Below are 17157 nucleotides of genomic sequence, written 5' to 3'. Positions count from 1 at the left end.
AATAGTTTCCAAAATTTAGAGGACCCCTATGTCTAGCCACACTTTGATACTATTTATATTCTCTGTACTCAATTAAATATCATATCTGAATTACTATTATTACTTTTTATTACAATTATCCCTCAATAATAATTTTATCACCACTATTACGATTGTATCAAAACAGCTGAACGTATTATTTTAATGTGGCTGTAAAGTGACTTAACCTGACCTGAGGAGGATTGGTCCCCCTTTGTGAGCCATGGTTCCTCCCAGGGTTTCCTTCATCCAGCTCTGAGGCAGTTCTTCCTTGCCGCTGTCGCTCACGGGTTTTTGATTTCATGTTTTGTTTAATTCTTTGTCCTGCTACCATATATCTGTAAATTTGCTTTGCGACATCACTGTAAGAAGCTCTATACACGTAAAGTTGCACACCTAAGCAAGAGAGAAAGAGAAGGAGGGACCTCAGTGTAAAGGTTAAAGCAGTATGAGAAAATCTTTGGCGCCCTCTAGCCATGACAGGCTGCTGTGGTGCTGAAAGCCTGAGGTGCATTTGGGCAGAGAGCAGAGAGCGGCATGGATTACACCCCTCAGGGACTTAGGAACTGGAGCCAAAACACTGAAACACACGCTGTCTAGTTGTAGCCACTCTCCAGAGGGGGATGCTGTATGTGTGAAAGTGTTATCACTGGGGAGAGATTAGAGATTACTCCGCTGATCAAATTAAATTTACCATGCTATTAAGAAGTCATACAGCCTTTTTGTCTAGCTGGGAAGCATACAAGTAAGACTGATTTAAAGGCAAATAAAATTGGTGATACTAATGCACAACATGGGTCAAAAATTATCCGCATTCATTTTCTATGGAACTTCATGTATAGAGAGTTTCTATGATATAACATAGCAATAAATAATTTCAGTTATTCAGAATTCAAGGTATTTCTCAATTAACATGTTTTACACCATCCTACGTCCTTATTTTATTTTTACCTAACTTACTTTTTAAATAAAAGCCCTATTTTGTATCACTACCCCTCTAATGCCCATGGGTCTCCCGTCTCTCAGCTAACTCAGTATTGCTTTCAATTGTTTTAACATAATTAAAAAAATATATATGATGACAGTTAACACTCGTACAGTGTTAGCAACATAATAATAATAATAATAATAATAATAATAATAATAATAATAATAATAATAATAACAATACTATTGTTATTATTATTATTATTTACACAATCTGTGTATAAAAGTCAGAATCTTGGTCATTTACTTTTATTACAAAATCTACAAAAAGTTTAATACTTAAATTCATAAAATATTTCAGCTATTGTCACCAAGAATATCATTATCACAAAAACACCCTTTAGCTAAATGACCTACCAATGTACTTAGCTAAGCTAACTACAAAAGTTAACAAACTAGATTTAAAAAAATATAATAACAGAATGTGAACAGCTAATAGCTAATAATAATTACCTGTAACTTTCTGTCTGGTCTCACACTCAAGGTAACCTAAACCTAATTAAATATTATGTACAGTTATTTTTTTACTACTGGCATCAAATATTTTCTTAGGTAATGTTAGTGTAAAACAGTACTGAGTTAGCTGTGTGATGGGGGCTGTGCTGAGCTGTGAAATGGTAAACGTGGGTGGTGTCTGACTCGTGTGTGTAAAACTGATGTAGAAATACTGAGGCTGCTTCTTCATAAAGTAATAAAGGAAAATAAAATTTGCACAATAAAAGATTTGCGCTAAAAAAACTCTCAGCCATTTATGAATGTAAATAGAAAATGAAGGTCATTTTTGACCCATGAGTGCATTATAGGGGTATTGATACAAAAAGGAAAAGGAAAAAGAAGGATGTGCTTTAATCAAAAACAAGGTAAATGAGAGATACCTTGAATACTGAATGAATAAATTAACTTTTTTGTTACATTTGACCCATGCTGCGCATCAAAGGGTTATAAGAAGAAGAACAATATTTTCTGAAGTGAGGCAGGACCTTCATAATACCTTTGTGATGAGCCGGGGTGGTATTTCAGAACCTTACCAAACCAGTACCAAACCAATCTCACATCAATGAAGAGTTGAAGCTATTACTGTATTCAAGAGAAAAAGATTGAAACCCTTGGTTTAAAGGTTGGATGAGCAAGATTGTTCACACTTATTTAAGAGTTTAAAATAGTTTTAAAATTTTAGAATTAAAGGGTTCTCTTGTTATTTGCACAGTATTTTGGACAGTGTGGATAACAGTGTAATAAAAATTCTGATGAGGATCAGTTTGAACTAATCACACTCCAGACAAAGATTGTGGACAAGGATTGTACTCACACCAAGTACATCAGCTGATGTAACAAGATTTAAAGATCAATCCTCAGGAGCTGGTCTTACCCTCTCAGCTCACCAGATGTGTTTGTGCCTGTTTGTTTGTACGGTGATCAGTGCCTGGGAACACCCAGCTTGCACTAACATCAATCCCTCTCTCTCTCTCTCTCGCTTTCTCTCTTGCTCTCTCTCTCTCCAACACTGGGGTGCTCTAGGGCAGGGCCACGTTGAGCCAGCCGCCCGGCACTAAGCCACCATATGGCTGCTGCAGCAGCTCAGTGCTCCAGATAGCACTCAGTATCATGCATGGGCGATCAGTGAGGCCGCTAATGCTGTAATTAGACAGGCAGAGCCAGGTCAGCTGACCTGCCAGGTTCAGACTCCCGATGATCCTGCAGCCTCATTAGTGATACTCAAAACAATGGAGGCCTCACATCACGGCACAATGCATGCATAAGCATGGAAGACCCATTTACATATTCTCAAAAACAAATTAGGAATAATAGTCACATCTCATAGGCTATCTTAATTGAGAGTCAAACATTTACTAATGGTTATCTTTTTTTGAATTATTTTAAAGCAATGCTTCAGTTGCTTCTTCTGAGGATGATAAATGACAGCAAAGCTTGCTAGGGCTTGGGAATAAACGAGGTCAGACCTTATGAAACAGCACACTAATCAAACAGACGCTCTTTGTTCTGGTCATTTAACCCATCGGGTCATCAATACAGTGTTATGACTGGGTATCTGCTCAGTGATAGGGAGGCAAAGTCAATCCACCACCATCGATCACAAACACATTAGTGCTATAAAGCTGGGTTCTGCCTACTGAAATTTGTTGTGTTTTTTTTCAACTGTACATGAATTTAATTTTTTTTTTTAAATGTAATGAGGAAATTAAAATGATCTCAAAATGCCTTGAAATAAATTATTCTAACATTGACATTAATTAAAAGCCTGTTCATTCATTTATAAAGTTAGCATTTAGGACACACAAGGTTGTGATATGCAAATATGTACTTGTATATGTTAAAAACCACACATCATATATAAGCTCAAAAGAAATACTGTAAATTCACAATTTCATGAATATGTTTTGAATAATGTGAAATACCTGAACTATTCACTCAGACTGATATGACCTTGGCAAGCATTCATTCTGAATGTTATGACCTTTTTCTGAATGAGCAGAGGACACAGGAAAATCTGCAATCAATTTATTTGGTTGCAAAAAGTACAGATGCATTAATACGACAAGGAGGTTAAAAGATTAGCTGAACAGAAATTCAGTGTTTGAAGGTGCTGGAGGGGTTGTGGAAATAAAAATCCTTTCACATCATTCAGTTTGTAAGAAGTAATGTATCATATTCATTAAATCAGAAAGACAGAATTTCAATTCACCTGGCTTTTTAATTAAAAGTCAATTAAAGCTGCAGTAGGTCTGCAGAACGCTTTTGTTTCACCAAATTAAAACTAGTGTCAGAAACCACATCACACATGATATCTTAAGACAAATTCTCCAGGCTTCTCTATTCACCAACTGAATTCCATCCTTACACTGGTAAATGGAAATTAACAGCCCAAAAGGAAAATGATTAAAAAAGACCCACATTTCCATATTTCTTGTGCATGCCCATAAGCTGTACTCATTCCAAGTTTTCAAAACAGCATTCCATAAAAAATATGTAGTCATGTAACCATGAAGGCAGCTTGGGGGACCTGTATTAATGTCACTTGGGCATTTTGAATAAAATGGTTAGTTAGTTAGGAATTAGTGGTTCTATCATTCTACATTTGAAACTCTATCCAATAAAAATGTAAATTCAAGTCAATCTTGCCATATTTTAGATACACTATTTGCCCTGAATCCCAATCCTATGTCTTATTTTGTTCTCCAAGCTACTGTCCATCAAGCCTTTATGGTTTATCAGCACACATTTGAATTTGGAAGCTCCAGCAGTTTACAATATACAGCAGGGGGAGCTGTAAAATGAAATCCCATCCCCCTGGAAAATAATCAATAATAATAACAATAATCAATTAAGGTATCACAAAAAATATAAAAGTAAAAGAATGTGTACTTTTATATCTATTTCCAAGGCCAGAAGCAAATGGGTGAAGGTGGCACTTTACACTAAATGTCTGATACAGTGCACTGGTTGATCAAAGTTAAAACATACACTAAAAGGCCACGTGGTTACCACGGCAGGGATTAAGTTTAGTCTTAACTATACAACATTTTGAATAAAGATTATCTATTGAAAGGAAAATTATAGTCTATGACTTGGCTTAAGTTTTCCATGTTGTTTTATACTTTTCTGTCTGATCTGAACATAAATGAATGAAAGCTGTGTCGTGTGTAGATTTGGTTTATGTGAATATACACAGCTGTTCACAGTCTTGCTGTTGTGTTTACACAGGATGGAAGAATTGGGTTACGTCAGATGGTGCAACATCGTAAGACAGATCACACATTTGAAAAATGGATATCTGCATGTATCCCTGCTATAAAGCCTCCAGCAGTGGGCTGTGAAGCTGTGAAACTGTGTTCTCTGGAGTGAAAGAGTTCCATCCAAAATGTTTCTTTCTACTTGTTCTCTCACTCAACACCACGGCGCTCCAGGGCAGGGCCACGCTGAGCCAGCAGCACGCCACTAAGCCCCGAAACTGCCTGCCTGCTTGCTTTTTTTTTTTTTCACTTTTTTTCTTCTTGCCTCAGAACTTCTGCTTGTTTCATTATAATGAGAAAAGTAGGATTTGCATTTGTCATTAATATGCATGAGCTTATTAACATTCTGATTTTGATTGCCTGTTATTGAGGTCACATGTTAAAATGATGGTAGAGGAAAAGGCCCCTAATTCCATTCTGCACATTTTGTGCAGCATAGCACCGTTACCACTCTGTTTCAAGGATAATAATACTCAATATCCCATTAAGACTATTTATACACTTTTAGGTGGCTTTTTCTGGATGTAAAACGCTGAGGGCATTAATTCACTTCAAATGCACTTTACAATACATGATCATATCTTACACACTGTATAGTTTCTTGTAAGAGCAAAATCTTATTCAAAACGTCTTCCAAAGATTCTCTCTTACGATTCTCTCTAAAAAATCAATGTTTTCACCAACATTTACAGTGATCAGCCAATCACAGAGAAAGAAAAAAAAATATGTACATGAATTACAGACCATGCTATTAATCATAAAAAACTCTTCACTCAACATTAATTTTAGACCAAACACACCCACCAAACTTCACAAAAATGTACCAAAATACAACCACTCAGAATGTTGTTATACAGTTCCAGTACCGAGGACAGTAGTAGTGCAGTAAAATAGCACATATGGAAGACAGAGAAAAAAAAAGAGGGAGAAGGAAAAGGTATATATTGCACTATACTTTACTTTTACATGTACAATTATTGCAACCTAATGCAAGACCAGAAATAATGTTAAAAAAAAAAAAAAAGGATATTTATAATCATAAGTGCTGTTTGGCCTAATGGCTATATATTAACAAGAAATGAAATTTGCATATATATACTTTAAGCTAATTTTGGCACTGTGGACAAACACTGTTAGTTTTGAATTATGGTTGTGTATCCTAGCACTGCACTCAAAGGGAAGCTGTGCCTATTTTTTCCACTGTGAGTCGAAGTCTCTTCCTTTGATGTTCAAAGCAAAGGGTAAGTAAACAGACTCGTTATGAACCCGGTGTCTCTTCCACCTGACCAATACTCATCTGCTATATATATATATATATATATATATATATATATATATATATATATAGCCAATTACAGTCTAACATATTGCTGTTTATTCATGATTAAGGAGAACCTAAATTACTGAACTACTTAAAAACACATCATAACATTTACACCAAGGAAATCTACAGCTTATATAAAGAGGTAACTCATCAGAGAGGTAGAACTTTCACAGGAGTGCACGCTAAGAAAACATTCACTAAACCTGTGACTGTTTTGTTTGATAGCACCACAGAGATGTAGGATTGTGCCTGATAATACTCCTGTCTTCTGGCAGTAGAGTGATTTCTCCTCCTGCGTCATAGGTTGTATTTATATTCTCATATGAGTACCGTAACCAGTTTAGCTAAAATATGTCAAACTATCTTAAAAGAAGACTAAAATAATGGCAAATGTAAATTCGTTTCCAGTTTTCAAACATCTACCCCACCACACAGAATGACTAAAACAACTTAGCTATAACATGCAGGGTCGACTCAATAACTACACCTGTGAGGAATGTATCATTCACATTGACATACACCATCGTAAGAGGTTCCATTCATTGATGCATATTCATTTATATAATTAACAGAAATTATACAGAAATTCTTTAAGCGCACGCTTAAACATTTGCTCAAGTTCAAGGACTTGAAGTCACCAGTGAAAACACAACACAGATCTTTGTTTAACAATCCCTGTCAAAGAGAAAAAAATCTGAGAGACAGTGTAAATACAGTATCTGAATTCGTGTTCAGTACTTGAATATTCATGGCTATTGAATCCTTTGCGAAGGAAAACCAATATAAAGAAAGCCCATAGGAGATCGTATCTTACAGTGTAGTCACAGTCCACATACAAAGGACATACAAAGTTTTTGAAGTGTCCTTATATACTGAGGTACATTACTTTCTTCACTTAGCAACACAGAGGACATCAAAAAGGAAAGAATCTCTATTTCTTTTTTTTAACACAAGTAAAACAACCAAGAAAAGCACAGAGCTAGAAGAACATCAGTTTCACTGATCAGCAAAAAACTAAACCAAAGATTCCAAACATTAAAACTAAAAAGACACAGTGGCTGCTTACATTGCCATTTTAAAATACATTTCATTTCTTTCTTCACTTCTTTCTCTGACTTGAATCTATTTTAACATAGTTGCAGCTGACAGTATTTAAGGCGATATGTGAGGTGTGCAGATAGAGGTAGCAATTGCTCTGAGAAGAGTGGTAAAATATCTGAGCTTGGTACTGGAAGTGCCTGGTGTTAAATCAAGAGTCAACGTAGAATCCTGCTTCTTAAAACAAATAATAGATGGTGAGGAGGAACGGAGTGTGAAGGTCTTGTTTAGAGCCTGGAGGATCCACATACATTGGCCCAATTGCTGGCTCCACACTGAAAAAGCATGCAGGAGAACAGTAAGAACTGTGGACACCATAAGTGTATATGTTTTGTGTGCTTTATGGCTGTGAGCTAGTGCTATTTTCTCCAAGCACCTCAGACTGCTCTTTCCCCTGACATTCTGCAAATGGGGTCACTGGTCATATGTGGTCAGCAGTAGGCATGAAATATTTAGGGCTTGATGTGACCGAAACACAGACTTAATCTCGCGGTAGTGTAGTAAATTTTTTTTTACTGGATACATGTAGGGGTAGTGTACTAGTCAGTGTACTGTATATAGTGCAGGAGTAGTTTAGTAGGCACAGTGTACTGTAGTATATAGTGCAAAAATACTGTAGTAGGCACAGTTTACTGGATATAGAGCAGGGTTAATGTACTAGTCAATTTACAGGATATAGGGCACGGTTAGCGCAGTAGGCACAGCTTACTGCATATAGTGTAGTGTACTAGGCACAGTGTACTGTGCTGGGTTAGTGTAATGGTCAGTTTACTTGATACAGTGCAGCGGTATCGTACTAAGCACAGTGAAAATTTATTAAGCAGGACTTTTACTGTTAACATTTACTTTACTTATGTAGTTCTATTGATAGCAGGGTTGTGCAAAAATGAAAATTTTATTTAATTCAGTGAATGAATCTGAATCTGAATTTGAATTAAATCCATCCTAAAGGATGTTGAATTGAATTTGAATTGAAATTACAGAAAAAAGGAATTGAACTCTAAATACATTGTGATAATACTTTAACATTAATTTTTCTTCCATACAGACTCTAACATTAAGCAAACATAGCTTTAATTTTGATTAATTCATTAATATATATATATATATTTCAAAGTAATCAAATTAAACAATGTTTTGTTGAATGCAAATATCATTTAATAAAGTAAATTACAGGGTAACGGCATAAATGTCTGCACAACCATTTAAAAAAAAATGGATAAAACAATATATTCTTCTAAATTAAGTGCTGTCCTCTCTGTTTTATGTAGTATGTTTTTAATATTAATTTGTCATACAATAATATCAGTACAAGATTCATGTTGTAATCATATGTAATATATAGAATAAAGCTTTACTGTTAAATACATCTTAATTATGTTATGATTTTTTTTTACATTTCATGGAATTCTAATTGCACTTTCTGCAATTAAAATTTTAATTGATTGAAATCAAGAATTTTATTGGAATTTATGGGTCATTCTCAATTAAATTCTGAATTTTGTACAACCCTGCTTGACTGAAAATAATTATTACATTAATATATATTCAAATACTGCACTCCCTGTGGTCATCTAGAGCAGCATTAAACTAGCTTAACCATCAATGATGCCTGATTAAAGGAAGGCAAACTAAAAATACAGGCCTGGCTCCACTAATAAAAGAGCTGCTGGCTAATGAGAACGATTAGAATGACAAAAGGTGAGGTAATTACATCTTGAATCAACACAATCAGTATCAGGCCCCTTTTAGATGCTGATTATTAGTCATTGTAGGAAGCGAGTATTAAATGAAAGACAGGACGTGAAAAAACGTGAATGGAACACTGTTTGTTTGACCAGCACTACGTCTGATGTGTTGGCCTTGGGAGTACTCACTGTGCTGTCACTTTGGTAGGGGTTGAGGCTATTGTACATTTCCTCCACAACACCGCGTCTGAAGGGATATAAGAGGAAAGGGCGTGAGTTACAGTATGGTTAAAGCATTTTCACTGCCTTCAGAGCAATGGTTAAAACGAACAGTAACAATAATACTTATACTAATTTAAATTAAACATACACTGCTTAGTCAAGGTCTCTCATCATCATTGGAATTGGAAAATCATATTTTGTTTTGCCTCGAAATGACTGTGGATTACGAAGGACAGAAAGAGAAGATACACTGACCAAATGCTCACATTATAAAAAGACCAAGCTTACTATATAATCAAATTAAGCTTTGAAATCTTTTGCGTTATCAGGTCCACAATGACTGGCTGTTCAGGACACATTATGGCAAATGTAAGAATATCTGACGACAATGTTCTGAGCTTGGAAGTCATTTGTCTATTTCGCCAAAGCATGAATCTAAAGGACGCCGTGCTTCATCTGGCAAGAAGTTAAAAATGCATCAGCTTGGCATGAATAATTCAGTTTTGGGAGGTAATGAGGAAAAAAGAAGGGGAGAGTGGGGTAAAAGAGGAAAAGCTCCAGTGAAGGAAGTGATCTTTGATTTAATTTTAGACAGGGCATTCTCAAACACTTATTTGTCTAATTTAATAATCAAAATATGGCTGGAATATCATTGCAAGCCACTGGATACTAAAGGACGTTTTAGAAGATCCTTTACAAAATAAGAACTGGTCAGATTAGATTTAAACAATAACATTCACACGGCAAAGTATTAGCTATTGATTGATCATATTAAAAAATAAAAAATGCATGCTTAACCTCAAGACTAAAGCTATTGGCTACATGCAGAAAAACAATTAAACTGCATAATGTTGTGTGTATAAAACAAAGCACTCACTTGCTAGCCAGCTCTCCCCCAGGTGGGAGGTTGGGGATGCTCTCCGTGGCTAACACACACATCACATGGGCTAAGTCTGGAACGCTGTCCACACCCTGCTTCTTAATGAGCTCTGAGGAATCACAAGCACTTATGGGTAAGTCAAGCTTGTCTAGGAAAAGCTTGTTAAATGTATAAATCTTCACAAAAAAAATCCATGACAAAATGCATGAGCTTGTAAATATCTATAGAGCATACAAAGAAATAATAGAGAACTACAAGAAACAGCATGTGGAAGCCAAATCTGTGTTAAAGCGTGACTCACCACTTAAGTCTAATCACGCAGCCTATCAAAGGTTGCCTTTTATGACTAGCACTACCTTCAACCTGCCTTTATAGTGCCATGAATAAATGCTTTTCCAAAAAAGTTTTTTTTTTTTTTTTCATTTTCCATCCCCGATTTTTATTTATCTGTGCTTTCACTGTACAAGTGCTTGGTTTTTGACGATAACAGAGGGCCCCTTTTTATTTAGGTGTCCTTCAGGTTTCATAACTGGACTTGAACCCTGTTTTCTTTCCTTTTTTTTTCTTTAAATGTAGCTTACTACAGTGCTAATGCATAAAAAACAACCCTTATGTCAACAACTCTTTATTTCACAATAAGAGGCTAATGCTTGATGCAACAGAAGTGCAAAGAGCATTTTTGGTCTAAATAAAAAAGCTCACAGTCTCAAGGGTTCAGTAAATAACTTTATTTAAATCATCATTAACATCTAAGAGTAACATCATCACAATTTGTCTCTACATTACCAAGACTTCGGTGCTAATATACAAAAATAAAAATCAAACAAATAAAGCATAGGGTGCTCATTCCCCTAATACTTTTCTAGAAAACAGGTTTGTAATGAATAAAAATGAGCAAAAAAAAGAAAGAAAGAAAGAAAGAAAAAAGAAAGAACAGAAATAAAAAAAAAAGAAACATTTGCCTTGTGAGAGGTAATAAACTAATACAGACACAAACAGCCTGACGAAAGGACTGATTATAGACTGTAACCCTTGTCACCACCCTTGGACAAATCTGATCAGGAAGGATACCAATATATGATTGACAATTAACTGATTAACTGTGGACTGACTCAAGACTTCTTCAAAAACCTTCACAAAAAACAGAATCAAAACTAGATTCATGACGCCGTTACATCACTTACAGAGAACAATAAATACAGGGACAAGTAAACGTCGTTCATTGCATTAGTAGTGCTTATTTGGCTAAATAAAATGGAATGCATGAAGGCTTTTTTTTAGAAGAGGTAAATTACTGCGTACAAATAAATAACTCAAATAAATATATACGTGTCTTCTGTTGCTCACCAGTTATAACCTGAGAGACGTACATATGACACATGAGGACCAACAATCCACTATACAGGAAAATGTTGCTCGTTTCTATGTAGTTTTAAGAATGTCTATATAATATCACCCCTACAAATTTACTCCCTTATTTGATATGTTTTTAAAAAGAATAAAGCAGGTATGGTTAAAATCACTTGGAAAATCAGAAAATACTGGGGGTCTAAGATAATCACTGACGTTTCTAACATCTTATGAAGCTAGCAAATTCAAGATGGTGTCACATCCACAATACCAAAGACTACCTCTTAGCAAACTGCATCACTTAGAAAACTTGAAAGATACTGGGCCTCTTTAAGGAATTACTATCAAACACCACTTGTAATGTCATTATAAAAAGAGCCATTGAGTGGGATATATCAAAGCCTTACAAAACACCGATCTGGGAAGAAATGGCCTCACCTGAGCACAAAGTGCAATGGGCACATGTAATGCTCAACTTCTATGACACCCACACACTCACACATACTCGCACACATGGTGTCTGCATGCTAGTAATAGCAACAAACAGCCAAAAAACAAAAAGAAAACTAAACAGGTGCACAACACAAACGTTCCCTTCTTGGGAAATGAAGAGAACATTCTTTCCTACTTTTTGTCAGTTGAGCTTTATTTACTCATTGATAACATGTCCTGAGTGTTTTAATAGTGGGTGTGTTCTTATTATGCAATATTTATTCAGTATGAAATTTGACAGCTGAGCTGTGATTTGAGGGTCCTACTTAAGTACCAGATGTTTGGTCAGAACAACTGAACTCAGTGGAAAGTCCATGCAAAATTGCATGCGGGCTACAAACAAGTCATGTAGATTACGTTTTGCTTTAAGAAGAAGTTTTATCCTGATAAAAAGATTCTTTACCAATCTCTGTTACAAACAAGGATCTTTATAAAATCAAAAAGTGCCATCACTTGAGGAATTCTTTGTAGCACCTCTAACTGCAAGCTAAAGTGGCAGTTGCAGCTAAAGTATAGTGTTACTTGCTGCGAATTCTAATCACTGTAATGTATATCTCAATACATCTAAGCTATATCACACACCCACCTTTTATTAAATTCTGATTGTACACACACATTTGAGAAAGGAGGATCCTTGACTTGAATCTACAGTGGTTTTAAGAAAGACATGAAGATGACAACAAATCAAATCAGATCATTTCAGATAGGGTTCAGTTAATGTTCTTGGTGTATTTCACGTATGGGTCCCAAAGTGTGCTTGAAAATTAATACCTGTGCTTCTCTCTGGTAAGACATGCTTTTACAGAACCGTTTTTCCACTCTCACTGTAGTGTCCAATGTTATCTGTGCTACAATCACTATAATTTATTTTCAATAATATCTAAAAACCACGCAAATAACGCATGGGCATTCAAGCCAGCTTCACTTAGAAGGTAGAGATAATGAATAACAACTGTTAGTTAAACACTGAACACTGCACATTTAGTCTGGTTCAATACAAGGTAACTGAAAATAAATCATTTAAATCTATGTTATTAACATGTGCTTTAAGTTATAATCTCAGTAATGAAGAAACATGATAGCAAGCACAAGAATGACAGACATTCTAAAGCACTCTGAGAGCAGGCACACCATTTGTCATTCATGTCATTCATTTCATTCATTTAAGAAAGTAAATCAAATTCCTCTCATCTAAACACACAGTCTAATGAACTAACGAGGCACACATGATTACAGACATGCACAAAAAATAAGATTAATATTAATAGGTTTAATTTTCAAGGCCAAATTTGCCTGCAAATATATCCTCAATTAGTGCAAGTGTTAATAATCCCTACTTAAGGTGATAATGCAAACCTTGCAAAGGTTTTATATTCTTGTGAATAGAACAGGGTGATTGAAATGGTCTCACCATACTTTGCATGGTTTAAGTTCATACATAAAGAGTTCTCTGAATCACTGCACTACTACCAGGGTGTGCCAATAATTTCTAATGTAAACTTTTTTCTGTATAGCTACATTGAGATACCAGACCGTTGACAAAATGTCAGTTTGAGGCAATAAGTAGTAAACATTTCTAGTAGCATGGTAAAAACATCTTCAATACTTCAAATACTGTGTTTAGCTTAAATCTACGAAATGCTCAGAATTAGAAACAGATCATTCTCCTATTAGACTAAAATCTAATGAAGAACATTACCTGTTCCGTTTAGTGTTGTTAGGTAAAAATCTCTGCTTTACATGCAGGAGTACATACAAAGTATCATGCTATTGGTACCATACATGCCTGTGGTGTATGCTGCAATGGCATTCACTATTCTCTCTAAAGCATTACTGGTGGGCTAGGTACTAGAGGCTCAAGCCAATCAGCTCGGAAAGTCTGGGGTAAGGCATCGGCATTCCTCGTAACAGGTACAAAACAGAACCATGCAGGAAATGAGTATCAAGGCAACACACAGCAGTCACAGCTATAGATGCACACAATGCACTCCTAGACCTCACATACTGTGTCAGTTCGAATATTGTACAGTTTAGCAGTAAAGCTCTGACATTCTGCTTCTGTGTTTCCTGCAAGTTTAAGTGTGACTGTAGAATCTTAGGAAAGTGCAAATGAAATTGGTGTCAAACTCAAACACATGCTTCCACAGGTGAACATGAATATGACACTATAAGGCCATGAGAACAAGCTAATAAACAGAATGCACTACATTTTTTTCTGACACAGACAGCTAACACAAGAATTGTTCCACAATTTTGGTTTGTTTTCTATATTAGATACCTCTAAACTTAGCAGCTTTTATAAGTATAGAATTAAAAGGTAAGTCAGCATTCCGTTGTCCTGTTAATATGATTGCACTCAGTCAGTCAAGAGCCATGGAGAACACTGGAGTAACACTCTTCTCAGTGCACTATATTATAATCACCTGGTAAGATTATACACTTGAATTGAGTGCTCTTGGCAATACGTAATCAAACGCCTCAATGAAGCGCTTCTACTTGCACTGTAATGTTTTATCGACGCAGTGAAATGAGGCTCACCAGGGCTGGGTTTCTCAAAAAGCATCATATGATCTTCTTACAATGAGCTGTGCATTATGATGCATTTGGGAAGCCAGATCCTTGCCTATTATATAGGCCTACTAAAATACTAATGGGTCTTTCTACTGAGATAGGAGGGTTTGTTGATTGGAACTTTGAAAACATTTGGCAATTAAAGAGTGCCATTTACCAAACTCTGAGATGAGTGTCAATGCTCACTCTCTGATTTCCTCTCTACGTTCTACTGCTTACTATTGTACTATGACTTATTTATTAGTCTTTTTAGATGCTCCACCTTCTACTCTGTTCTGCAGGTACTTATCCAGGTCTGCTTCTCTCTTCACAGCTTCTGGATTGATCTTGGGCGCACCTGGAAAACATACCAGTACCACGCTCATGTTGTCACGGCTACCCTGTTCACAAACAGAAGAAGAAAGAAAGAAAGAAAGAAAAACAGTCACACAATAGCAATGTCAATGACTCACAATGTAGAAACGGAACTCATTAACATGTTCTCTTATTATAATGATAATTTAAATAATTGGAAAATTTCCATTACAAATAGCTTACTTTAATTTAAATGGTAACTATCAGGAAGTTCAATGCCGCAGCAACCAACTATAAATGTAATCTAGCAAAATGTGACTTGTTACATGGAACAAACAATCTTATCACATTCTTTTGGTACCACTCATTTGTCAGACCTTACCTTGTACAAACAGGTGTCCACTATTTCATTACACACCCTCTCAAGATCTTCGGTCACCTCTAGCCGTGAGCGCACAAAGTCACATAGTTCCTCATTGGTCATGACATCCCAGATGCCATCACAGGCCAGCACCACAAACTCGTCATCTTCTTCCCTTTCAATCTCATACACCTCAGGCTCCGGAGACACCAGCTGCTCTGTTGGGCCCTTACCATGTACACACTTGTAGTCAAAGTCGCCAAGAGCACGAGAGACAGCCAGAGAGCCATTGACACGCTGAATCATAACTGCACCACCTGCGTTCTGAATCCTTTCCTTCTCTAGAGGGTTGCTGGGCTTGTGGTCCTGCGTGAAGAAGTGCACTCGGCCCCCACGACTCAGCAGTGCTCGGGAGTCCCCGCAGTTAATGAAGTAAAAGTGCTGGGGCGAGACCATGATGCCGACTGCTGTGGAGCCACTACGGTCAGCACCGTGTTTTCGCTCTGAGATGGCACGCATGTGCTCATCAATCTGCAGGAAGCCTGTGCGAATGCCATTCTTCACACTCTCCACAGAGGGCTCGGGGCGACTGCCACACACGTCATCGCTGCTTCCTCCACCCGGGCCACCGGCCCTGAAGTCTGGGTTGCTGGTGATGTGCTCCAGTAGGTGTTCACAGCAGTACCGAGCCACCTGAGATCCAGCATGCCCGTCGTACACAGCAAAAAAAGACCATGCACTGAGGCCATTAGGAAGGCCAACAACAGCGGTGTGGGCGTCCTCCATCTCCACCCTCCAGCCTTGCATGCTGCTGAGGCCATAACGCAGGCTGTTCCCCTCTCCATGTGCATTGAACTTCTCCATCTTTGGCTTATCCAGGAAAGCACCCATGATCTTTGTGATTCTCTGTTTTGAAGAATGAAAGAAAAAAAGGAAAAGGAAGGGTTTTAGAACTGAAACAGAATGCTCAACAGTTGGTTATAGTGTAAAGTTTAGCAGTAGAAGCACTATAACGGTTTATAAAAGCAGATAAATGCAATTATCTTTTTTAAGGGTTTACTAAAAGATAAAAAGACATATTATAAACATTTACTTCAACACGCCTGTGAAAACAACCAGCCACCACGCCCACACGGCCGTTGCCTAGATACAAAATAATATAACCTAGTTAGCTAGCACTTAGCTAACGTTAGCTGTGTTAGCTAACCTAGCTTCACAATTTAGTAACAAGTAGCTACTAAGGGCACAAATGGAGACACTGAAACTCTCATTGGAAAATAAGCTTAGAAGGTTTAAGGTAAAGCTAGCTAGCTTAGCTTGTTTAACTAACCTTATTTCAGCTAACTAGTTACATTAGGGCGAGCTAGCTTGAATGCTAACAACAGAAGCTAGCCAGCTAGATAACACGGTTAGCTTATAAATATTAAAACAGCTAGTTAGCTTATAGGCTAACGTTACATTACTCACCAAGCTCCTGAAAATCCTGTATGTAGTGAGAAGATACCGAGGCGCACAGGCTGCAGCACACAGCGTTTTAATAAATACTCGAGCCAGCTGTCAAACGAACACAGGCAGCCAGCTAGGTTAGCTAGCTCAGACACAGGCAGCTAAGTTAGCTGGCTAGCTCTTGCTCCAGCTAGCTGCTCCGGTAGCTAGTAGCTGACTTACTGACTGGCTAGGCTGGATCAAAACCCGAGGCTGGGAGAGAGTTCGCTCTGAACAAATCTAGACCTATTTAAGACAGGCATCACTGTGGCGTTAGATGTATAAGGCGGTCTGCAGCGGGCTCCTGCGTTTCAGTGGCCGTGTCGGTCATTTTCCCGGGATCCTTCGCCCTGACTCCCATTTCACACCAGCTCATCTCTGGAAGCTGGAGAAATCCCCGGATGTGTGTAGGCAGAGCCAGCAGCAGGCTGCGCGTCTGTCTGTCTCTCTCTCTCTCTCTCTCTCTCTCTCCAACATGACATCACCGCGGAGAGACACGTGCAGACCGACGTGTTTATTTCAGAGCACGGGGGAAACTTTCAGCGCGTTAAATACTATTTATACAGTATATATACGTATACCGATCCACGGCGAGCTCCCTGAGGCGCATGCGCCGTGGAAACGTTTAGAAACGG

At 37.3% G+C, this 17157-nt stretch overlaps 1 protein-coding gene across 1 annotated transcript; it reads right to left on the bottom strand.

Annotated features, from left to right (window-relative positions):
- Positions 1-3511: 3511 nt before the first annotated feature.
- ppm1ab (protein phosphatase, Mg2+/Mn2+ dependent, 1Ab) lies at positions 3512-16928 on the bottom strand. The gene is made up of 6 exons (XM_007256668.4): positions 16505-16928; positions 15059-15943; positions 14645-14762; positions 9967-10078; positions 9057-9114; positions 3512-7454 (listed from the first exon to the last, which is right to left on the bottom strand). The coding sequence occupies exons 2-6, from the start codon at positions 15926-15928 to the stop codon at positions 7407-7409; spliced, it is 1206 nt and encodes a 401-aa protein (XP_007256730.3). The 5' UTR covers positions 15929-15943; positions 16505-16928; the 3' UTR covers positions 3512-7406.
- Positions 16929-17157: the final 229 nt, after the last annotated feature.

Source organism: Astyanax mexicanus, chromosome 1, assembly GCF_023375975.1.
Source record: "Astyanax mexicanus isolate ESR-SI-001 chromosome 1, AstMex3_surface, whole genome shotgun sequence".
Taxonomy (NCBI): Eukaryota; Metazoa; Chordata; class Actinopteri; order Characiformes; family Acestrorhamphidae; genus Astyanax; species Astyanax mexicanus.
Note: the sequence above shows the minus strand (reverse complement) of the source record. Positions and strands in the feature narration are given on the sequence as shown.